General features: G+C 41.5%; 1 protein-coding gene across 1 annotated transcript in view; it reads left to right on the top strand.

Annotated features, from left to right (window-relative positions):
- The window catches only part of VWA3B (von Willebrand factor A domain containing 3B), a 195,928-nt gene that overhangs the window by 83,838 nt on the left and 94,495 nt on the right, over positions 1 to 17,595 (top strand). The window contains 4 exon segments of the mRNA XM_060116976.1: positions 3,611 to 3,765; positions 9,914 to 10,052; positions 11,112 to 11,243; positions 16,065 to 16,163. Coding sequence (XP_059972959.1) covers positions 3,611 to 3,765; positions 9,914 to 10,052; positions 11,112 to 11,243; positions 16,065 to 16,163 — 525 coding nt within the window.

Here is a 17,595-nt window from a genome sequence, read left to right as displayed (position 1 = left end):
TCTGATTTCAGGCAGATCTTTTGTGCCGCTGCCCAGCATCCTGCTCGGGTTTACAATCCACTCTGACTCCTATTCTCTAAGATGCCTGCCTCCTCTCTCCTCACACCTCCAACACCTCCTCCTCCCCACCCGCTCTTAGCAGGAGACCTTGCTTCGCAGTTCACTGAACACTGAAGTGAACATCCATGAACATTTGCCTGCACGTTACAAATCCCCGGACATCTGCACCTGTTTCTTCTAGGATGGCTGACTTGTCCTCACCAACCAACCCTTCCACGTGTGCACTGACCCCTATCCCCTCTTTCATCCATTCTCCCCCTTTCTAGTCTGTGTCATTAATATTGTCCTCATTTCTAGATCTTTCCTGTCAGCATAAAAACATGGCGGTACTTCTCCCATCTTAAAAATGCACTTCTTTGACCCCCATCTTTGTCTCTGGTTCTGCCTCTTTGGCCTTATTCCTCTGTTCATTTTTGGAACCCAATGCCTCAATAGTTTTGTAAATTCTTTTTCTCTAATTCCATAGTTCTCCCATGCTCTCTTGTATACACTCCAATCAGGCAAAGGTCTCACTCTTTCTGAGGATCCCTGAATTGCTAAATTCAGAGGTTAATTCTCAGTCTCTTTCTCACTTGACCTGTTATCACCAGTTGCTATTGTTGGTTACTTCCATGAAATTCTTTTGCTTGCAGAAAATACACTGTCTTGTTTTTCTGCCTAGCTCACTGGCTAATCTTTTTTTTTTTTTTTAAATCAGAGAATTTTATGAAACACTTTATTTTTTTAAAAAAATTTTATTGGAGTATAGTTGCTTTACAATGTTGTGTTAGTTTCTACTGTACAGCGAAGTGAATCAGCTATATGTATACATATATCCCCTCTTTTTTGGATTTCCTTCTCGTTTAGGTCACCCCAGAGCACTGAGTAGAGTTTCCTGTGCTATACAGCCAGTTCTCATTAGTTATGTATTTTATACATAGTATCAATTGTGTATAAATGTCAATCCCCATCTCCCAATTCATCCTGGCTAATCTTAGTCTTCCTTGTTATTTCTTTCTCATTTTCCCACTCTCTATCTGCCGAAGGGCCTCAAGGCGCAGTCCCTGGACCTCTTCTCTATCTGCTCTCATTCTCTGGATGACCTCCTCCAGCCCCATGGCTCTTTTTTTTTTTTTTTTTTTTTTTTGCGGTACTCAGGCTTCTCACTGTTGTGGCCTCTCCCGTTGCAGAGCACAGGTTCCGGACGCGCAGGCTCAGCGGCCATGGCCCACGGGCCCAGCCGCTCCGCGGCACGTGGGATCCTCCCAGACTGGGGTACGAACCCGCATCCCCTGCATCGGCAGGCGGACTCTCAACCACTGTGCCACCATGGAAGCCCCCAGCCCCGTGGCTTTTAATACTGGGTACGTGCTGGTGATTTCCAACTTTAAATCTCCAGCCCTGCATCCTTCCGTGGCCTTTGCCGGACTACTTGCCATGTTACTGAGATGTCTAATAGGCATCTGGGACCTAACACATCAGACACTGAATCCCCATCTTTCCGTTCAAGGCTGCTCTCCCATAATCTTCCTCCCATCAATTTATTGCCACTCCACTTTTTTAGTTTTTTGGGCCAAAAACCTGGGAGTCATTCCTGACTCCCCTCTTTTATCTCATACCCACATCTGACCTCTCATTAAATCCTGTCAGTTCTACCTTCATAATATATCTGTAAATCAGAATCTGGCCACTTCTCACCATTCCTACCCCTGGTCCACGCCGCCTCACTGATCTCCTGACTCTGTCCTTGACTATCTACAGTCTATTCTCAGCAGAGTATCCACAGTTATCCTTTAAAATGAAAAAAGGGGGCTTCCCTGGTGGCACAGTGGTTAAGAATCTACCTGCCAATACAGGGGACACAGGTTTGAGCCCTGGTCCGGGAGGATCCCACATGCTGCAGAGCAACTAAGCCCGTGCGCCACAACTACCGAGCCTGCGTTCTAGAGCCCGCGAGCCACAACTACTGAGGGCGCGTGCCACAAATATTGAAGCCTGCGCTCCTAGAGCCCAGGCTCCGCGACAAACCACCGCAATGAGAAGCCCATGCACCATTCACTGAAACTAAAGCCTGCGCACAGCAATGAAGACCCAACGCAGCCATAAATAAATAAATAAATAAATTTATTTTTAAAAAACCCGAAAACTGTTTAGAAATGAAACTTTTAAATTGTGAGTAAGACAAGTATAAATTGTGTCATTTTTCTAAGAGAATAGATCTGGAAAGTTCTCATCACAAGAAAAAAATTGTAACTGTGGGGTGATGAATGTTAACTAAACTTATCATGGTGATCATTTCCCCGTATATCCATATATCAAATCATTATGTTGTACCCCTAAAACTAATAAAATGTTAAATGTCAGTTGTATCTCAATTTTAAAACATTGTGTCGCTTCTTATGTTAAGGCCCTTGGATGGTTCCTTTTTTCATTCAGAGGACAAGCCAGAATCATTTCCATCAGTGAGCAAGCTTTACAGCATCTGCTTCCTGGTCCTTCTCCTCCTATTTCTCTGGCTTCATCTTGCTCTTTCCCTCACTATGTTTCGACTATACTGCCCTCCCTAAAAGTCTACAGACATGCTAGGCAAACACTTACCTAAGGGCTTTTGTCGTTGATGTGTCCTCAGACTCCCCTCAGACCTCCAAAGGGCCACACGCTTTGTTCCCTCAGGTTTCACTCATATTTCATCTTCTCTTTGAGGCTTTCCCTTCTAGGTTTTAACTTGCCCCTTCCCCTCCCCTGTCCCTCAGCATTCTCTCTTCTCCTTCCTGGCCTTATTTGTCTCCACAGCATTTGTCATCCTCTGACCTGCTAGATGAGTATTGGTTTATCATCTGGCTCTTTTCCTGTCATGTGAGCTCCAGGAAGGCAGGGATTCTGGTCTTCTTTTATGGATTGTGTTCCTGGTGCCTAGAACAGGGCCTGGCGGAGTGGTGCTTGATGCATTTATAAACTGGTTGGATGAGTGATAGAGACAGTCCTTCAGAAAGCTCTCTTTGTGGGAAGACTTTGTCCTTGGGCCAGTTCCGTGTGTCCAGGAAGGACACTAGATGTGGTGTGGGGTTCTTTACTACTTTTCTTCGATTGGGTCTGGGAGTAACAGTGGAAAGATGCTTGGGGTGTCTTAAGTCCCACCTCCTCTAGATCTCCCTGACCCTCTAGTCCATTGTGAACTCTTTCTGCTTTGACAGAACTTGCCCAATCATTACTGTCTCAACCCAGGACCAGGTACTGGGTGCTAGTGTTCTACATTGCTACTTTCTATGTGTTTGTATATGTAGGTGTGTGCCTGTGTGTGTGTTTAGCATCTCCCTGCTGGAAACATTAGCTTCTCTGGGCACAAATGGGATTGTCCGTGTCTTTCTGACCGTCATTCACGACATCCAGCACAGGGCTCCATATGGAGTAGGCCCCGGTAATATGTTTGGTTGAACCAACTGTTGAATGATTTTATGGTAGGAGTGAGTGCTAGGAGCTGTATAAATAAGGCAGAGGTGGAGGTACCATCTGGGGACTTTTCTTCTTTGAATGGTTTCTGAGTGGCTTCTGTCCTATGTCTTTTCCTTAGGAGACCAACAAGAAGACAGTGCATGCGAAATACTGCAGCAGATTTGTCCATGCTCCCTGGAAGGATGGGAGCTTGGTCCACGTCTGCATTACCAAGGAGAAGTACACATGGTGCAGTGAGAGAATTCATGCAGTCCTGGCCCGGATCCAGAGGAGGTTGGTGTATTGCATGAGGGTACATTGCATGATCCAGTCTCTCTTGAAATTCAAGTCTGCTTGAGCTGTTGGTAAAGCCCAACCAAGAAAAATGGCCAATAAGCATTGTTACGTCAAGATTGCCATCTGATGGTTTGCTGTTGGCCTCATTGTTAATAACCAAAGGGTATGTTTGGATGCAGATTCTGAGCCGCCTTGATGCCAGTGCAGACTCTGAAAAACAGCAAACAAAGATGTAGTTATCATGTTGATTGTGCGTCACTGTAGGAGGCAAAGGAACACTTCTGCTTATGTCTTGCATTTTTTGTGGGCCTCAGGTACATAGCAGACTGTATGACACCTGTCCTCTGTACTCTTGAATATTACCTTTCAAGGCAACTGTTACAATGTTGTGAAACATTTATATGCAATGGAATAATATATATATATATACATATTAGAAATCTGCTAAAAATAACTTCATGTGATCCCTCTCAACCCTGCTGGTTCTTAAAATATGGTAATGCTCATAAGAGTCTAGTGTACTAGGCTGTGACCTCAACATCAGCTCCATGGGGTGACCTAGCTCAATGCTTTCATCTCGCTGATGCCAAGGGAGGTGCTCTAGATGATGCTCTAGAATATGAAGACCACATCCATTTAAGTGCATGGGCCCTAAGGTCAGATAGAGCTGGATTCTAATCCCAGTCTGCTATTTTCTGTGACCCTGGGCAGGTTAGTCAGTGTCTTTGTACATCAGCTTTCTCATTTATAAAGCAGGAATGATAATGCCATTTACAAATGTGTTCTGTGGATTAGATTAGATACTAAGTGTAATGAGTTTAGGCTAGTACCCAGCCTGTAGTAGTCACTTGCAATCAGAGCTTTTTCCCTCCTTCCATGTTTTCTGTTATAAACCACAAGCTGCAGACACCTGTCTCCTCCCATATATACTCTGCAGAGCCCCAGTTTCTCAAAACCCAGCTGGTGATGGGTTACTCAGAAAAAGTAATCCTTGCTTCTGGAGTCTTCTGTGCTTGTGGTTTTGGGATTGACTCCCTAAGGAGAGTAGTTTGGATTTCAAGTCTGGGGAAAAGGAAGCTGCTTAGAAGATACCCCACCTGGCAGCTCCTGGGTCTGTTTGTCCCTCTCCTCCCACCAGGTATCAAGGGTTGCTGGGAAGGTTTCTCTCCTCTTGTATTTTCTGGAAGACTTCATGGAGAATTAGTATCATCTCCCCCGTAAATGTTCATTGAATTCACCATTGAAGCCATCTGGGCCTGGAGTTTTTCTTTGTGGGAACGTTTTTTTGTTTGTTTGTTTGTTTGTTTTTTAACTCTGCATTCAATGTCTTCAAATATACATAGAGCTGATATTGGTCATTTATGTCATCTTTATTTTCTAAGTCTGACTGGAGGTTATCTGTCCTGTCAGTCTTTTCAAATAACTGGCTTTTGGTTTCACTGTTGTTTTGTTTTGTTTTGTTTCTCTGTAGGGTTTTCTCCTTTCCATGCCATTGATTCCTACTCTTATCTTTATTACTTCCTTCTTTCTCTTTACTTTGGGTTTAAGTTTTTTAAGATAGATACTTAGGTCACTGATCTTGACCTTTTCTAATAGAAACATTTAATTTGATAAATTTCCCTCTGAGTAGTGCTTTAGCTGTCTCTCACAAATTTTGATACGTTGTATTTCATTTCATTCATCTCAAAACATTTTCTTTTTTTAAAATTAATTTTATTTAATTTTTTTTTATTAGTTTCTGCTTTATAACAGAGTGAATCAGTCATACATATACATCTGTTCCCACATCCCTTCCCTCCTGCATCTCCCTCCCTCCCACCCTCCCCATCCCACCCCTCCAGGCGGTCACAAAGCACCGAGCTGATCTCCCTGTGCTCTGCGGCTGCTTCCCACTAGCTATCTACCTTACGTTTGGTAGTGTATATATGTCCATGCCTCTCTTTCGCTTTGTCACAGCTTACCCTTCCCCCTCCCCATATCCTCAAGCCCATTCTCAAGTAGGTCTGTGTCTTTATTCCCGTCTTACCCCTAGGTTCTTCATGACACTTTCTGACTTACTTCACTCTGTATGACAGACTCTAGGTCTATCCACCTCATTACAAATAGCTCAGTTTCCTTTCTTTTTAGGGCTGAGTAATATTCCATTGTATATATGTGCCACATCTTCTTTACCCAGTCATCCGATGATGGACACTTAGGTTGTTTCCAGCTCTGGGCTATTGTGAATAGTGCTGAAGTGAACATTTTGGTACATGTCTCTTTTTGAATTATGGTTTTCTCAGGGTATATGCCTAGTAGTGGGATTGCTGGGTCATATGGTAGTTCTATTTTTAGTTTTTTAAGGAACCTCCATACTGTTCTCCATAGTGGCTGTACCAATTCACATTCCCACCAGCAGTGCAAGAGGGTTCCCTTTTCTCCACACCCTCTCCAGCATTTATTGTTTCTAGATTTCTTGATGATGGCCATTCTGACTGGTGTGAGATGATATCTCATTGTAGTTTTGATTTGCATTTCTCTAATGATTAATGATGTTGAGCATTCTTTCATGTGTTTGTTGGCAGTCTGTATATCTTCTTTGGAGAAATGCCTATTTAAGTCTTCTGCCCATTTTTGGATTGGGTTGTTTGTTTTTTTGTTATTGAGCTGCATGAGCTGTTTATAAATTTTGGAGATGAATCCTTTGTCAGTTGCTTCATTTGCAAATATTTTCTCCCATTCTGAGGGTTGTCTTTTGGTCTTGTTTATGGTTTCCTTTGCTGTGCAAAAGCTTTGAAGTTTCATTAGGTCCCATGTGTTTATCTTTGTTTTTATTTCCATTTCTCTAGGAGGTGGGTCCAAAAGGATCTTGCTGTGATTTATGTCATAGAGTGTTCTGCCTATGTTTTTCAAAACATTTTCTAATTTCCCCTTTGATTTCTTCTTTGACCAAAGGGTTACTTCCCAAGTATTTGTGGATTTTTCCTGATAGCTTTTAATTTCACTGTGGACAGAGAAATACTGTATGATTTCAGTTCTTATAAATCTGTTGAGATCTGTTTTGTGGCCCAGAACGTGAAGAAAAAACCACTTTTGTTGGGTGGAGTATACTTTAAATATCTCAGCTCAAGTTGGTTCATAGTATTATTCAAATCTTCCATATTATTACTGATTTTCTGCTTAATTGTTCTATAAATTATTGAGAGAAGGGTGTTAGAATCTCCAACTATAGTTGTGTATTTGTCCAATTTTTCTTTCAGTTCTAAAATTTTTTCTTCATGTAATTTGAAGCTCGATTAGCCAATACATGTACATTTAGTGTTGTTAGTTTAGGTCCTCTTGATGAATCAACTCCCTTATTATTACGAAATGTCCCTTTTTATCTTTGGTAATATTCTTTGTTATGGAATCTGCTTTGTCTAGTATCAGTATAGCTACTCTGGCTTTCTTTTGTTATTTTCTGCAGGATTTTTCTTTTTTCTGTCCTTTTACCTTTACCTATATGTATCTTATATTAAAATAGGCTTCTTGTCAACAGAATATGTAAGGATATTATTTTTAATCCAATCTGACAATCTCTGCGTTTCATTGGAGTGTTTTTTTTTGTTTTTTTTTGTTTTTTTTTGTTTTGCGGTATGCGGGCCTCTCACTGTTGTGGCCTCCCCCGTCGCGGAGCACAGGCTCCGGACGCGCAGGCTCCGGACGCGCAGGCTCAGCGGCCATGGCTCACGGGCCCAGCCGCTCCGCGGCATATGGGATCCTCCCAGACCGGGGCACGAACCCGTATCCCCTGCATCGGCAGGCGGACTCTCAACCACTTGCGCCACCAGGGAGGCCCCATTGGAGTGTTAAGATCATTTATATTTAATGTGATTATTGATTTACTTGGATTTAAACCTAAGATCTTGCTGTTTGTTTTCTATTTGTTCCACCTATTTGTTCTTTGTTCCCTTTTTACTCTTATTCTGCCTACTTTTGTTTGAGTATTTTTTACGATTCCATTTTATCCCCACTATTGGCTTGTTAACTCTACCTCTTTGTCTTGTTTTGTTGTGGTGTGACTACTTTAGCATTTACAATACACATCTTTAACTTATCACAGTCTAGCTTCAAATAATAATATATTGCTTCACGTACATCATGAAAGTCTTCAGCTTCCATTCCCTTTCTGACTTGTCTATTGCTGTCCTACACTTTACTTCCACATATGCTATAAACCCAAAATACATTATAAACAATCAATTGTCTTATAAACAGATTTAAAATGAGAATAAATGTATTTTGTATTTATTCACATATTTGTGATTTCTGTTGCTCTGTACTCTTTTTGTATAGATCCTAGCACAGGTCTGTTGGTGATGCATTCTCTCAGCTGTTTTAGTCTGAAAAACTCTTGAATTTACTTTTATTTTTGGAAGGTATTTTTGCTAAATATAGAATTCTAGGTTTACAGTTTTATCTTTTAATACTTTAAAAATCGTTCCCCATTCTTTATGGCTTGCATGATGAGAAGTCACCTATTATTCCTATGTTGTCTCTGGTTCCTTTTAAGATTTTTTTCTTTATCACTAAATTCCAGCCATTATATTATGATGTGTCATGGTGTTGTGTTTTTTTTTTTTTTCTTTCTATTTGGGTTCTTTGAGCTTCTTGGATCTGTGGGTGTATTGTTTTCATCAAAACTGGAAACATTTGATTGTATTTCTTTAAATATTTTTCTGTGCCCCTTTCCCCCTCCTTAGTGTCTAATTACACGTGTTAGACTCCTTGATATTGTTCCATGGGTTGCTTATTCTGTTATATTTTTTAAACCTTTTTCTCTCAGTGTTTTATTTTGAATTGTTTACTATTACTATGTCTTTCTTAAAATTCCCTGATCTTTTCCTCTGATAGTGTCTACTTCACTGTTAATAGCATGCAGTGTATTTTTCATTTCAGTCATTGTATATCTCTAGACGTTTCCTCAGAGGATTTTTTTTGGATCTTCCATTCCTCTCCTCATTCTGTTCCTACTTTACCTTCTTGAACATATGGATTATGTTTGCAATAGCTGCGTAACATCCTTTTTTGCAAATTCTATCATCTGTGTCATTTTGAGGTATGTTTCTTTTGATGTGTCTTTCCTCTGGTTATGGGTCATATTTTCCTGCTTCTCTGTGTGCCTGGTAATTTTCTACTGGATGCCAGATATTTTGAATTCTACATTGTTGGGTACTGGATTTTGATGCATTTTTTATGTGTGTTCTGTGATGCAGTTGTTACTTGGAATGCAGTAAGTTACTCTGGGGCTTGCTTTTAAGTTATGTCAGTGTAGGTGCAGGGGAGCCTTTAGTTCAGGACTAATTTGGTCCTATTATTAAGGCAATACCCTTGTGAGGACTCTACTTGAGGCCACATGCATTATGGAGGCTTTTCCACTCTGGCTGATTGGAAGATGAACTATTTCTAGACTTGTGTGAGCTCTGAGGGGTTGGTCCATCTATTACTTTTTTGGTGATTTATTCCCTGGCTTCAGTAGTTTCTTCACACACTGCCCTGATCATAACTTAGCCAGAATCTCCAGGGCATCCTTCTGCAGATATCTGGGGCACATTCTCTCTCCCTTTCAATCTCTCTTTCCATCCCTCTCTGACGCTCTTTCTCTCCTATGCAGTGATCTCCTCTTCAGTGTTTTGCCCTGTAAAGTCTAGGTGATTGGGCCTTGCTGAACTTGGAACTCAGTTTCAAGTATTTTTTTTTTGTCTGCCCCACCTTCTCCCCCAGGGTTTGCCTGCAACCATGAATTTAATCTACATCCTGTGATGGGATCCTGAGCCTGGACCACAGAAGCAGTCCTGCTTACATGACCACCTAGCGCTTGGTTATTACTGAGATCTGGGGTTGCTTGATTCTATCCATAAGCTTCACTGAAGCTTCAGGAATGTGCTGGCATTACTAGCTTGACTGCAGTCAGCAGGGTTAGAAGAATAAATGGTGTGAAGTCATAGCTAAAGGCCTCAAAAATATCAGATGACTGGAAGTAATTTACTTTTGGCCTTGGAGCCCAGTATTGGAATTATTTTTCTGTCCTATTGATTCTCCTCTGTAGATGTATCGTTAAGTTCTTAGGACGATGCTCTGAGTGCCACAGGCTCTAACCATTCCCTTTCAGCTATTTCCTGCCTAGGATTAAATGGCTACAGGATGGGAGTCAAGTCCTTTTTGGAAAAGTGCCTAGTGATTGTGTCTACATTCTCATTGACACATCTCACTCAATGAAGGGGAAACTGGACCTGGTGAAGAACAAGATCATCCAGCTCATACAGGTGAGATGGAGCTGTCAGGATCAGGCACCTGGGGGCCTGAGTATCATGAGTGCATCTCCGCCAGTCAACACCTGTAGTGGTTATCAGAGATGCACAGGCCAGGTTTGCACTCAGAAATCACAGAAAAGCCACTTCAGAAAAAGTCTCCCTTTTGCCAGTGAGAGCATCATCGGTTCTTTGCAAGCAGACCCTTCCTTCTGTGGGTCCTTCCTATAATATATATGGGTTGCTAAGGAAATTTCTACGTCCGTTGCCCCAAGTTTTCTCTATCCTGGAATCTATGGTGTGCACACGCCTCCATTGTTTTCCAGATACTCTCCAGCTCGGCATGCTTATTTTAATTACCAGTGCGTGTTAGGGATGCTGCATGCACTGGCCCCAGAACTAACGTGTGGGAGGAGCGTGGGCTGATGGTCAGGAGCTTCTGGTCCTTATTCCACCTGTGCTGCCTCTGAGTTGTGCTACCCAAAGCAGGCTGCTAACACTCCCTACCTCCTAGTTCCCACACATATAAATGGGTATCAGAGTACTCTCATGACTTGGTAGTACTGATGTGAGTAGGAACCATAGAAAACAATTGCAGGGAGTGTTTGACAAATACAAAATAGAATTTTTAATTTGATGAACTTCTGCTGGAGAAACATGAGCTGATTGATGGAAGGCAAGTGAATAAAATAGCTTTACCAAAAAGATGTTGACCAAAGCGATAACCCTGTTTTGGATTCTTTTAAGCCTTTAGTGTGCATATTCGGTATACCATTAATGTCAGTATTAAACACAAGATATAATATCACATTATATATATAAACCTATACATATATGTGATATATATATATGTTTATACATATATACATTTGTAAATTTTTAATATCCAAACTGTGTGTAAATTTTATTTAAATGCCTTTTGAACTAGAAAAGATTTTCTCTATTGAATGTAATTTTTAGCTTCTAGAACTGAAAAGAGATATCAAACGATTAAAATGTATCAAACCCTGACCTGTCCTAATCTTTTCTCACACATAAGTAGTTTCATGGCTAAATAATAATTGTCTCTTACAGGAACAGCTGAAGTATAAAAGGAAATTCAATTTTGTGCAGTTTGATGCTTAAGCCGTTGCTTGGCGGGAAAAACTTGTTGAAATTGATGAGGATAATTTGAAAGGGGCCCAGGCCTGGGTTAGAGACATTAAGGTAAGAAGGAGGCTGGGTCTGGGAGAAGAAGGATAGAGATCAGGATAGAAATGCTTGAGAAAGTGCTTTGAACACCAGGGATAGCCATGGCTTCGCATAGACGTTCATTTTGCTTACAGAGGTCATGTTAATTCAATCTTTTCTGTCACTATCTAACATTTAGATAAGCTTCTGTTGACAGCACTGCTCTTGGCTCAAGTCTCAGCACTTTTATGAAAACAAATTTCAAAGTATAATTTTTTTTTACTTAAACATTCATATTTGTTTCTTCTGATGCTTCATTCTTGCTTCAAATGATATATTACAGCTGCTTTTAACAGTGGACTTTGTTCAAAAGTAATGAACTTGTGGAAACATACAATACAGTGTGAGTGGTAAGGGCTGAAAGCAAGGAGAGAGATAGGGCATCAGGATATCGTAAGAAGGTGAAATACTTTCTTCAGGTCTGCATTTTACTTGGAGAACTTTAAAGCTGCTGCTCTTGGCCTTTACACAGACTACTGGGGAGAATTTGCCCTTCCTCAAATTTTCTCTTGTCTTGAACTTAATTTTAAAAGTTCTTTTTCTAGAACCACATAGCATTCCAGATATTTAAGATATACTAAAACTGAGACCAAGAGTTATTCTTAGAAGTCCAATATGGATCGCAAGTATCTTTACAATAGTTCAGTGCCTGAGTTTCGAGTCCTGGATTTGACAGGAAGCCACACATGGGCGTTAGTGACGCTCCCTGAGTATTAACCAAGCAGAACTTGCACTGTCATTGGGATGTTCTGGAGTTCCCTTGGGATTTGTTTTTTTAAAAATGGAAGGAGGGGGAATTCCCTGGCAGTCCAGTGGTTAGGATTCGTGCTTTCACTGCCAAAGGCCCGGGTTCGATCCCTGGTTAGGGAACTAAGATCCCACAAGCTGCACAGCATGGCCAAATAAATAAATAAATAAATAAAATTAAGATGGGGGGAGGAAATCTATAAGAAATATTAATGCCTGTAAAATTTTGTCCTAACTGGGATAGAATATTAAATTCATAACCAATTTGTTAAATGTCCAGGATTATCCATTGAAGTTCCTTGGGATATATGTTGTCTTCTTTTACAGTAGGAAATATCTTAATTCAGAGCCCACTAATTTAGGGTTTGTGATAACAGGATATTATATGTGTAATCTCATTGGGTAAAAACATAAGTGTGTTCTGCTTTGTGTAAAAATCACTGGTGAATAGTATCAGCCATCTAAGTGGCTAAAAATATGTCAGCTCATTTTTTTGTAAAGTGTGATTGTGCTCTCTTCAAAAGTTTGAAGAACGCTTGCTTGCTTGCTGAATGTGCAAAATTCATTTTCAAGAAGACCAGATTCCTCTATTATTCTTTGGACTGGTTTGGCCCAGGAATCAACCCAGTAAGTTCAGGAACGACACTCAGACATTCTGAGCCTGACGTGTGCTGGTGTCACAGAGCAGTGGTCAGCTGGCCTAGCCAGTCCTTGGGTCAGAGAATTTAAAAGTTTTTAGTTATTGTTATTTTTAAGTTCTAAAAGTTCCATTTGATTCTCCTTCATGTCTTTTTTTTTCTCTGATGAGACCTTCGTTTTCTTTGCTGATGCATTTTAGTTTTCATTTGTTTCAAGATTGTTGGTAATTGCTAGCTGAAGTATTTTTTTCATGGCTAATCTAAAATTTTTGTCGAATAATTCTAACATATTTGTCTTCCTGCTGTCGGTATCTATTATCTTTTTCATTTCAGGTTGAGAGCTTCCTGCTTCTTGGTGCGATGGACTGATTATCAATTGAATCCTAGACATTTTTGTTTCATGTTATGAGACTCTGGATATTCTTCTAGCCTCCTATTTAGTTGGCTGTGTCTCACACTGCTCTGTCAGGGGGATGGGTGGGCCCTGCCTCATATTTCCAGGTGCAGGTTGAAGTTCAGGTTCCCCACTCAAACTCTGTTGACACCTGATGGGGAGTAGTACTTTGTTACTGCTGGGTGGGAGTGGACAGCATGGAGCAGGGAGGACGTGGTACGGTTGGTGGGGATGAAAGTCCCAGCTCACTACTTGGCTTCTTTGTATACCACTCTGGCAGAAGTGTTAGGTGATTTATTGTATTTATCCTACTTGGTGTTATCTGACCTTCTTGGGTCCAAGGGGTTATGTCTGTCATTGTTTTTGGAAAATTCTCAGCCATTTTTTTTTCAAATATTTCTTCTGTCCTGTTTTCCCTCTTCTCCTATGTTTCCAATTAAATGTATATCAGACCATTTGATACTGTTCCACAGCTCTCTGATGCTCTTTTCTGTTTTGATTTGCTCTTTTTTCTCTTTGTATTTTAATTTGGGTAATTCCTATTCCTCTGTCTTCATGTTCACTAGTTCTTTCCTTGGCTGTTTTGAATCTACAGTCATGCCTCTGTATCTATAGGGTCCTCATTCATGGATTCAACCAACCCCAGATGGAAATTTTTTTTTAATTCCAGAAAATTCCAAAAAACAAAACTTGAATTTGCTGCATGCTGGCAACTATTTACATAGCATTTGAACTGTATTAGGTATTATACATAATCTAGAGAAGATTTAAAGTATATGGGAGGATGGGACTTCCCTGGTGGCGCAGTGGTTAAGAATCCTCCTGCCAATGCAGGGGACACGGGTTCGAGCCCTGGTCTGGAAAGATCCCACATGCTGCGAAGCAACTAAGCCCGTGCACCACAACTACTGAGCCTGTGCACCTAGAGCCTGTGCTCTGCAACAAGAGAAGCCACTGCAATGAGAAGCCCGCACACCAAAACATAGAGTAGCCCCGGCTCACCACAACTAGAGAAAGCCCGCGTGCAGCAACAAAGACCCAATGCAGCCAAAAATAAATAAATAAATAAATTTATTTTAAAAATAAATAAAGTATATGTGAGGATGTGCATAGGTTATATGCAAATACTATGTCATTTTATATAAGGGACTTGAGCATCTGCAGATTTTGGTATCTGTCAGAGGGAGAGGGTCCTGGACCAACCCCTGTGGATACCAAGGAACAACTGTACTCTGAACTCTTTGAAAGACTTCTTCACCATCCCACTGAGTTTTTTATTGTTAGCATTTTTATTCTATTATTTCTTAAGGTTCCATCTCTGCTGAAATTACCCACCTGCTCTTGAATGTTGTTCACCTTTGCCATTAGAAGTTTTAAATGCATGAATCACAGTTATTTTAAATTTTCTGTCAGGTGGTTTCAGCATCTGTGTCATATCTGTTTTTGTTTCTGATGAGTAGTTTTGTCTCTCGGTAGTATGTTGCTTACTCTTCTATTTATATGCTTATTTTTTGTTAAAAGCTGGACATCATGTGCAGTATATAGAGACTGAGATAAATATTTTTAATGCCTGGAAATGAGCATGCCTTTCTTTGTGGGGTGGGTTAAAATTACTCTAATTAGGAGTTGGGCTGGGTTTGAGGTTTGTTTGTTTGCACCATATCCCTCTAATTCTTGTAGCGACACTTTGTGTTAGGGTAGGGGATGACCTGCCAGAGGGTTGTCTGCTTCATCTTCGGCTTTTGATTTTTCCCTTCACACTGGGCCTCAAAGAGAGCATTTCTCTTGAAAGTTATTTGTTAGTTGCTGTTTCTAGGGGAGTGATGGGGTGGGTGTTCTCTGAATAAGCCTCAGTCTTAATCAGGCATGGTGTCCAGGAGTCTCAGGGGTGTGGCCTTCTCAGTGTCTCTGAGCCCAGCACATAGCCCTGCTCCTTCCGCAGGTGTAGAGAGTTTGTTGTTTCCTCTTTCCTTCCCCCAGCCTTCCTGGGTTTTGACCAGTGCCCTAGGGTGAGCGTGTTCATTGTTGCCCCCCACCCCATATACACACACAGATTAAGGCTTTTGTTCTGCTGGGGAGAGCGAGGAGAGGGTCTCTATGGAGATTCCTGTGCTTCTCTCCCCCAGTTCTGCACTGTGAAGAAGACTTTCTCTAGACTCTCCTAGTCTATTCTGTTAGCACCCTGTGGGGTTTGTGACGAAACAGCCTTCAAGAGAGCGCGGATGCCCCCATATCTGTGGCCTCTCGCCAACGTACACCTGGCAGCCTCCACTGATTCACCAGTCACCCCAGCCCAACTCTTCTTTTAGTGTCTGGCTGCATCCTGTCCCAGAAAGCCAAGGCTGGCCTCTTGCCTGACTCTCCAGGGGCCCATCCCTCCCCAGATTTGGGGCCACTTGGTTGCCCTGTGACCTGAGCGCCCTCACGGGCGTAACAAAAGTCATGTACTTGCTGTTTGTCTGGCTTTTTTTCATTCTGAGTTTTGGAGTGACACCTTTGCCAGTTCTGTACCTCCCTGGGCAGAAACTGCAGGAGTTTTACAACTTTACAGTTTCCTGTACCTCTGGATTGCTCATGACACCACACTCATGTTTGCTGAATACTGGGTGTCGTGAATCAATCCTGGTTGGAAACTAACATGGTCCCCGCCCGGGGGGAATCCAGGCTGCATGTTTAAGCCATGCTGACTGATGAATGAACAGTAACTGAGTTAGTGTCTGCCACAGAAACACACAAAGGTAAGATTGAATTAAGAGCTCTGTCGTCAGGCCAGGAAATCCATCGTCCTGGCTTCTAGCTATCCTGGGACTGTCTGCATAGATGCTTTTATGACATATTCAGGGATTTGTCTTCTTGGAATTCCTGGACTTAAATTATTATCTCAAACTAATTTAAGTGTATCTTTTATTTCACAAGTACTTTTCTTTTTGGAAGCAGAGAATAAATAACACTTGTTTGTGAGATCTTTTTTGAGATTCAAGTATGTACTTGGTATGTCTCTCTCTCTCTTTTCTGTAGATTGGAAGTTCCACAAACACCTTGAGTGCCCTGCAAATTGCTTTTGCTGATAAAGAAACACAAGTAATCTACCTTTTGACAGATGGGAGACCTGACCAGGTACTTATCAAAGTTGGGAACAAAGAGGGACTCACTAATCCCCTGAAAGTGAATGCTGAGAGTGGGTTTGGGGGACCTTTTCCACTGCTACTAAAAAGCTGTTGAGAGATACTTGCTTGGCTTAGGGACACAGAACTGAGGTAAAAACACACACACTAAGAAATTCCTTTGTCTACTACAACAGTGTGGAGAATTTAAGTGACAGTGAGTGTTGTTTGGTTAATTTGATGCACACCCATAGACCTGGAGACCAACCCCATGAAAGGAGATGTATGCCTTCCATGGAAGACTAGTTTATATTTTATTATAAACTAAGAGTGAGGAGATTCTTTTTGATTTTTTTCCTTTGGGGACGCTGAATCTAAAACATGTCACTGCACAGTGTCCTTGGTTTTATCCCTAATTTTAACTCAGTAATCATTTAAACAAAAGCATGCCTTTCTGGTGAAATGTTCTTTGTTTTGTTTAGCCTGACTGGAAAATATTTGAAAAGTTTTAGCGGCGTCTGTTCATCTTCTTTTGAGCTTTGTGAATGAAAGACTAATGCTCTGGGCATTAAATAAATATACGGATGTGCAGGCCAGTACAATGTAAATTAACCACTAAAATGAATTAGTATCAACTTGTTTCCTTCATTGTGAAATGTCTGCATGTGAAGACTGCTAGACAAATATTGTAAAATATCCGGTGTCAAATGGTCCAGGGCTTAAATACTAAAGCAACTGGATTTTACTACAGTGTTAGATTTATGGCCACGAAGTTGTATAAAGTGAAATTTTATTTGGAATGATTTTCCTATCAACTTCACTACACTTTCTATTCAGAGGCAATTTATCGTGCCTTGTTTATGTTCCTTGTGTGGCGGCTGCACGTTTGAGGCTACAGAGGTGAATAATATCCTGCCCTAGGGGAGCTTACACATTGGAGGATGTGCCAGCATATACAGTTAATTCTGATGAGATATAGGGAGTGGAGTTGCCTGTGCTACGGGCTGTACGGGAGCACAGTGATGAATTCTGCTGTACACGATGGAGAGAAGGCCAGACAAGGTTCCACCGAGGAGGGTGCATTTCAGCTGTGTCTGGAAGGAGAAGAAATTTCCTAAACAGGGGAGATTACTGGTATCCTGGGCAGAAGGAACAGAGGTGTGAAAATATGTGGGCTGCTCTGGGGAACAACCCGAGAGCAATGAACGGAAAAGTGTCAGGGCCGAGTCTCGGAGGTTTGGTTGGGGGAGATTGTGAAGGTCCTTGAATGTCACACAGAAAGGATGGGCTTTACCTCAGTAGGGACTCTCAGAGGAGCAGATGGTCCCATCCACCTGTGCGTTAGAGATATGCCTCTAATGCACAGGTGGATGGGAGAGCCAGGGAAAGACTAGATCTTGGGCTGGTGAGGTCCCACCTCAGGGAGGAGTGGCAGAAATGTGGAG

This window comes from Mesoplodon densirostris, chromosome 14, assembly GCF_025265405.1.
Source record: "Mesoplodon densirostris isolate mMesDen1 chromosome 14, mMesDen1 primary haplotype, whole genome shotgun sequence".
Lineage (NCBI taxonomy): Eukaryota > Metazoa > Chordata > Mammalia > Artiodactyla > Ziphiidae > Mesoplodon > Mesoplodon densirostris.
Note: the sequence above shows the minus strand (reverse complement) of the source record. Positions and strands in the feature narration are given on the sequence as shown.